This window comes from Cottoperca gobio, chromosome 3 (genome assembly GCF_900634415.1).
Source record: "Cottoperca gobio chromosome 3, fCotGob3.1, whole genome shotgun sequence".
NCBI classification, from domain to species: Eukaryota; Metazoa; Chordata; class Actinopteri; order Perciformes; family Bovichtidae; genus Cottoperca; species Cottoperca gobio.
This window is the reverse complement of record NC_041357.1, coordinates 1331163-1337867: the sequence shown is the minus strand read 5'-3', so window position 1 is coordinate 1337867 and position 6705 is coordinate 1331163. Positions and strand designations below refer to the sequence as shown.

Genomic DNA, 6705 nt, shown 5'->3' with positions numbered 1-6705 from the left:
TCATGTATTTTCTACAAACTCCTGACTTTTCTCTCAGATAAGGCAGCTATTATTTGATTTCAATAAAGCCTCCAGCTCTGTTTGGTGCGCCTGATTGTAAAAATGTAGTTAGTAGATTTATTCTAAGTGTGGAGCTGTGATGTAATGTGTCTGCAGGTATAAATATAGAGGCATGGCTGCACAGCGTCCATGCAGATCAATGTCGCTCCAGCGCTGAAGCCAGTGCGCCTGTCGGTCTGGGAATGAGCGCAACTTCCACACGCTCCTCTCTGCCGCGCCACTGCTTCTTCTTCTTATTCTCGCTTCATTGGAAAGGCAAACGCCGGGAGGCTTCTGTCAGAGCCAGACCCGGGATGGGCTCTCTGGCGGCCCTGCAAACGGTCCTGGTCCTGGGCCTGGTGACCGGACTGGCGGGATGCGCCCCCGGCTTGAACGGCACGGCGGACCGCTGGGAGGCACTCTACTCCCGGTCCCTGGCGCGGATCCCGGGGGAGAAGCGGGACGTGATCAACCGGGACGGCGACTATCTGCTGGGCATTAAAAGGTTGCGGCGCCTCTATTGCAACGTGGGGATCGGCTTTCATATTCAGGTGTTACCGGATGGTAGAATAACGGGAGTACACAACGAAAACCGTCACAGTAAGTTTAGTCAATTATTTACTAATTAGATATAAGCAGCTGTTTATTTATTTCCTCACTTTCAACACGTTTATTGTAACTCACAGTTTCTTACAGTAGGAAATACATTGGTTTTAAATAACAACAATAGAAGCAAAGTTTTCTGTAAAAGTTGAGAAATTTGGTTTTATAACATTTGAAGAATTTTTTTAGTCACTTTCTCCAGCTGCTGACACCTGATCCAATCAACACTCATGTCATGCTGTCAGTCAGTGAACAGTTTACAGATATTGATCCAACATCTGGAGACCTTCTGTAGTGCTGCTGAGCATGTATGTGCTGGTGCTTTCCGCCTTCTGGTAACCAGAGCTCGCTGTGATCCAGGCCAGCGGCCAGCCAGCACCTAAAGTTAGGACACAGCGCATAGACCCATCTGTTAACACAGATTAACCCCAGCAGTGTGGCCCAGACAAAGTCATTCACTGACTCACATGTGCAGACATGAAGAATAACACATTTTGATTTACCTATCATGTCAAATGTAATTCCTGTCATCCCTTGTTTGTGAAGCATGGTCCTTTTGGGGGGGACACAAAAAATGCAAGCTGTGGAATTGACAGGCTGCCCTGGAGAACTTAAAGCATGTTGGGCTTTTTGTGCTGCCTCTGTACTATTTCGAGACAAGGCATAAGAATTCAGGGAGATACATTACAGGAAATCTCTGTGAGGAATTTAAGCCTCTGTAAAGCATTTTAAAATGATAGCAGGAACAAAGGACAAAGACACACACACACAGACACACACACACACACACACACACACACACACACACACACACACACACACACACACACACACACACACACACACACACATACACACACACACACACTGTAACTCACTAGCTTGGCCAGGCCAAGTGAGAAACTGCATCAGTATAAAGCTTTGTATTTAATGCCATTTATCTCCACAGATTTACAAAACAATACAATAATGCTGCATTTGGTCAGTTGTAAAGAACCAAACCTCAGTGGAAATATTAGTCTTTTGTGACTTTTGAAACACAGAGATGCATTCATTCATTTAGCTTTGTGATGAGCTCCTGACTATCCAGCTCATCTTCTGGGACACATACAGTAATGTCAGAGTCTCTGTGTGGAGCAGCAGGTTTGGTTCTATGTTTCAGTGAGTGTGGTTTGTTTTCCATGAAGGTCTTCTGCAGATCTCTCCGGTGGAGAGAGGAGTAGTGACTCTGCTGGGCCTTCGCAGCAGACTCTTTGTGGCCATGAACCAGCGGGGAAAGCTGTACGGATCTGTGAGTGTACCAACACTGTGATTGACTGACACCTTATTTATTTGTTTGATGTCATTAAGTCTAAAATACAGGAATTGACATATAAGATGATCACCATAGTCCCTCCAGAGTCTTTCACAGAAAGATACTGAGGACATTATCTTGGTGTGGTCCATGTTAACTGTCAGTCGCTGCAAAATAAATTCTAAAATCTAGGTGCAGTTCAGGAGTCAGTTGCACCACCTCTTCTTAAACTCAGCCTTGCTATAACATAAGTGTGCATTTAGAGATTTACTAAATTAATTAGTAATTCAATTAGAATTAATCAATATGCACCCTAGAGACCAGTTGTTACTGAATATGTATACCCAGTGACTGCCAGCGGTGACTGTTAGCTATCAATGGACAAAACTCATGTGTGCTTACTAATATATGGCCTGTTAAGAGGAAGAGGTCATGTGGACGTGTTTGACTGACACCTGATCAAAAATAGTATTTAATAATGATGTAAACTGGGATGACTTTTAGTTACAATTAAAAAAATATATATATATATCCCAAATTATAAATAACGTCAGACTAAATGACTAAATAGCAGATATTTCCCACTAACGGTAAAAGGTTTATACGGCACCCAAGACACATTGAGGACGCACTGAGACCCGATCGCTCAGACCACATTGGGAGGTGGTCTGGGCCGCATGTGGCCACATTATTTTAGTAGTGTGTACATAATGCTTCCTGGGACACATTGAAGGACCGCCTACACAACTGACGTCGTCTGCGTAGGCCGAAGTAATAATCATCCGCTGGCTTTGTCCATGACTCTAAGCTAAAGGTAGCTGTGTATTTTGCCCATTTCTGTATTTTCAAACTACAGTATTTTGAAAGTATTTCTCATGTAACATAAACCACCAATTGAATCTTGTGTTTTGGATGTTATCATCATGCTGTCAGTTATGTGTCGGGTGTTTGTACCGATGCTCTGCACTGATCCGACCCCCGCTCGCCTGTTCTTATCCCCGGCTCTCTGGAGCTCTGTGTTGTCAAACACACAAAGCTTATACTTATATTCACCTAATGTGTCCGAAAATCCAAACCTATTAGCCCCTTTACTGATACAGCCTTTGGGCGGAGGAAAGTACGGCCATCAGCACCCAGGCAAAGACTGTAGGCAGCACTCTTTTCTGTCACACGTTTCTGTAATAATGTATGTTTTATGTGACAGTAACAACTGAAAGATATACACACACAGCAAACACAACCATACCGAAAATAATTTAATTAAAATATGTATTTTGTATATGCAAACAGTAATGATGCACGTGTACATTTGCATATAGAGCGGGGGAGTGAGATCCGATCACATGGGGTCAGTAGAGATGCATGTTAATGCCAGGGGCAAACTGTCATATTAGAGCTGTCCACTTGTGATCGGATCAACAAAGACGCATGTTAATGCCAGGTTTTTGGATGTAATGTAACAGCTTGTGATACTGCTGTGACATGCTACGGATGTTTCTAGCAAAGCTAAGCCATATCTTGAGTTTTAATGGAAGATTACAACACCATACACAAATAAAGCAACAGTCTAAGATGAGTTAATAAGAAAATACAATTGCAAAGAGCCTCATGAGTCTCAGCTCACAAGCAATTTATTCCACTTACTGAGAGAAAATAGCACACTCTCAAGATTCAGTATTTGACAATCTCGTTTTTTGTGGAAACCTCTGAGTGAAACAGCTGTTGTACAATAGTGTTGTGGTCAGAAATAAAGCAATTGTTTGATAGTAATCACAACGAACAATACAGACTTGAACCCCCCCCTGAACAAAAATGTCCCAGCTACTTTGTTTTGTCTCTGACTTCAAACAATTAGAATTTTCAAATAATCCGTATATCTCCATCTTTTCTCCTTCAGTTCCACTACAACAACGAGTGTAAGTTCAAAGAGAAGCTCCTCGCCAACAACTACAACTCCTACGAGTCGATGGCCTACCCGAGGATGTTCATCGGCCTGAGTAAGAACGGCAAAACAAAAAGAGGAAACCGAGTGTCACCCGCCATGACGGTGACACATTTCTTGCCAAGAATCTAGTGGCCTCATAAATAGACTTCACCTCAATACGGAGACAGAGGGAGGGGGGGGGACTCCAAACCATGATGCACTTTTACTCCAAGCTTTATGCAAGTGTATTATATTTGATCTTTTGCTTTGTATATATTCAGTTTTTATTTATTTATGTTAAACAACAGTTTTGTATTTTTTTAGGAGGGGATGTCTTTTCACTGAAGGGAGTAAGAGGGGATCAAAGATGGTAAACACGTTATTTATGTTTTCATTTTCTAATTTATCAGATATTTGCTGCTACTGAATGAAATCCTGTCTTCAGATGTTGGTTTTCTTTGGACTGATGGGAAAATACGCAACAGTGGAGACGTTTGGACGTTTATGGCTATACTATGTTTTTTTATGATTTCCAACAGAACACAACCTTTTTGAGTCTTATACTAAAAAAATGAGGAGCAAGAGTCTTTGGTGTCAGAAGTGGCACTGATTGCCAAATCCTCCAACTCCTTTGTGTGGCACTGGAGCCTAATTGAAACAGTATCATCTTACTGCCAGAGAGAGAGAGAGAGAGAGAGAGAGAGAGAGAGAGAGAGAGAGAGAGAGAGAGAGAGAGAGAGAGAGAGAGAGAGTCAAAGAACCCCCACAACTTCCATTGGTCTGTTTATAGCTCCGACAGGGGGTGGTGAACTCTGAACTTTTCTGCTGTCAATCTCAGTCAGACCTATAAGACTGCAGATAGGGAGCGGCATCCTCTTTGATATTATATAAGTGGGGAATTTGGGAGTACAAATGCAAGGTCAAAGTGCTAAAATGCAACAGTGAAGCTGTCGCCTTGTCTGTGGAATCGGATTGTTCTTTATGTGAAGTTATGTCAGATTATCAGGTAGCTATTGGACCTGAAGAAATAAGTCTTTGTGCTGGGCGTGTTGTGCCAAAATGTGTCTATTCTAGAAAATGTTGTTCACCTTGTCATCTTTGACTTTACTTGAAATTATACTATGGATCCTTTTTAAAGAAGATATAACAGTCTTACTCTTACAGATGAAACACTGAATTTCTAAGCAATAAAACATCCAAACTCAGTCCAAAAAACCTTTTTAGCCACAGTGGTCGCTGTTCTGCAAAGGTTACATAGTCTTGCTCTAAAATCACTTCAAATGTTTTAGGATTCAAAAACACTGTTTGTGAATTATTAGCTTTCTTTCTGAGAATAAGTCTCTCTCAGGTCTTAACAGTAAAAATGAAGCTACAGCCAGCAGCCTGGCCTGGCTCTTGTCCAAAGGTAACACAATCCACCTACCAGCCTCTCTAAACTACTAACCCTAACTCTAACTAACATGTTATATCTCATTTGTTTAATCCTTACAAAAAGTGTCAAGCAAGTCTTGTCCTGCAGTCTTGTAAGTAAGATGCAAAAAAGCAAATAAGCATGTTTATCAAAAACTATTCCTTTAATGATCTTAGTATCTTAGTATAGCAAAATATTCAGTCAATTTTAAAGGAGTTTCTCAGGCTATACATCAGTGTCATTTACTAAGTGCATTTCCTCTCCAGTCATTTCCTTGTGCAGTGATGAACAACAACACACTCAGGTTAAAATAAGCTCACAAATACATTTTGTTGAGGATACACACTGTGCCGCAGTTCCGGTAGGACCAGTTTCCAATTCCCTCTTGTGTATCCTCTTTTTTACTAAACCAACACCCCTTTTCAAGCTTTACTTTCTGTCTCTCTGTGAGCCTCTGCACTTGACAGCAGCCCAGCTCTGGTGGCCATGTTGTCCTAGTTGCGCCTTGTCACGTTCCGGCTATCTTTACCCTGTGATTTACTTTTAGAAAGGATAATCATTGGAGAAATATTTACAGACAGCTGTTGGACTGTACTATATGCTAGGGCCAGTAACCCTATATTTTTTCTTTATATATTTTGTAAATATAACCTCCTAGTAACTAAAGGTGCTGGTATTCCTTTCGGGGGGAGGGCATTTTTAAATCAACAGAGCTGGGTGGAAGTTGCTGTCTAAAGGTGTGAGTTGCATTTGATTGGCTCGCTTTGGTGCAATTGATGAATAAATCCACCAATCACCAGTAACCTAGATCAGAAAAAAGGACTGCTGACATTAGACCTGTTTTCTGTTTTTTTCTTTGCTCTCCTGTTTTCTTATTCAGTCTTTTATCCATGAGGTTTGAAATCTCAAGTTCAACATTCCTCAATCGATAGCATATATTGTAACCAGCCCAACTCCTGTTTGGGATAGTACTGGTGAGTGAGAGTGCCTTCAGTAGAAGTGATGATGCATTAACACAGAGGTCAGCCACACTGGACGCACACACTGGGTATTAAGTTACAAATAGCTCAAGCAAACATCATGCAAACTGTCACTGTAGTGGCTTTAGGCTGTGAACACTGCAAACCAGCATTGCTGTGGAGACTGATCCAAGCTAAGCAGGCTTACTACTATCAGATACATGTCAACTTGTCAGAATAAGTTAAAAGGCACTGCCTGCTGGCCCTGTGATATCTCTTGTTAAATCTCCTCTCCAACATCTCAGCTGCAGCAGTAATGCATGCAGCTCTACTGCTGAGTCTGTCTGCTGCTCACAGCTGCATGTGCTCAGTGTTCTCCGGTAACACTGCTTTGCATGGCCGGCATCATGTTTACAGTAGAATACCGTTCTGCCCTCAGTCACTGAACCAGGGCCAGTCCTCTACTCCGGCTGCT

The 6705-nt window shown here is 42.0% G+C and overlaps 1 protein-coding gene across 1 annotated transcript; it reads left to right on the top strand.

Annotated features, from left to right (window-relative positions):
- The first annotated feature begins 242 nt into the window (after positions 1–242).
- fgf4 (fibroblast growth factor 4) lies at positions 243–4502 on the top strand. Its single transcript, XM_029426587.1, has 3 exons — positions 243–639; positions 1830–1933; positions 3834–4502. Exons 1-3 carry the CDS (start codon positions 243–245, stop codon positions 4008–4010), a joined length of 678 nt encoding a protein of 225 aa, XP_029282447.1. The 3' UTR covers positions 4011–4502.
- The last annotated feature ends 2203 nt before the right edge of the window (positions 4503–6705 follow it).

What these genes read in the sequence shown, in the direction of transcription:
- fgf4 (XM_029426587.1), top strand. Translation starts at nt 243, where the DNA reads ATGAGCGCAACTTCCACACGCTCCTCTCTGCCGCGCCACTGCTTCTTC. An exon ending in ACACAACGAAAACCGTCACA is followed by an intron (nt 640 to 1,829) that starts GTAAGTTTAGTC and finishes TTTTCCATGAAG; the next exon opens with GTCTTCTGCAGATCTCTCCG. An exon ending in GGGGAAAGCTGTACGGATCT is followed by an intron (nt 1,934 to 3,833) that starts GTGAGTGTACCA and finishes TTTCTCCTTCAG; the next exon opens with TTCCACTACAACAACGAGTG.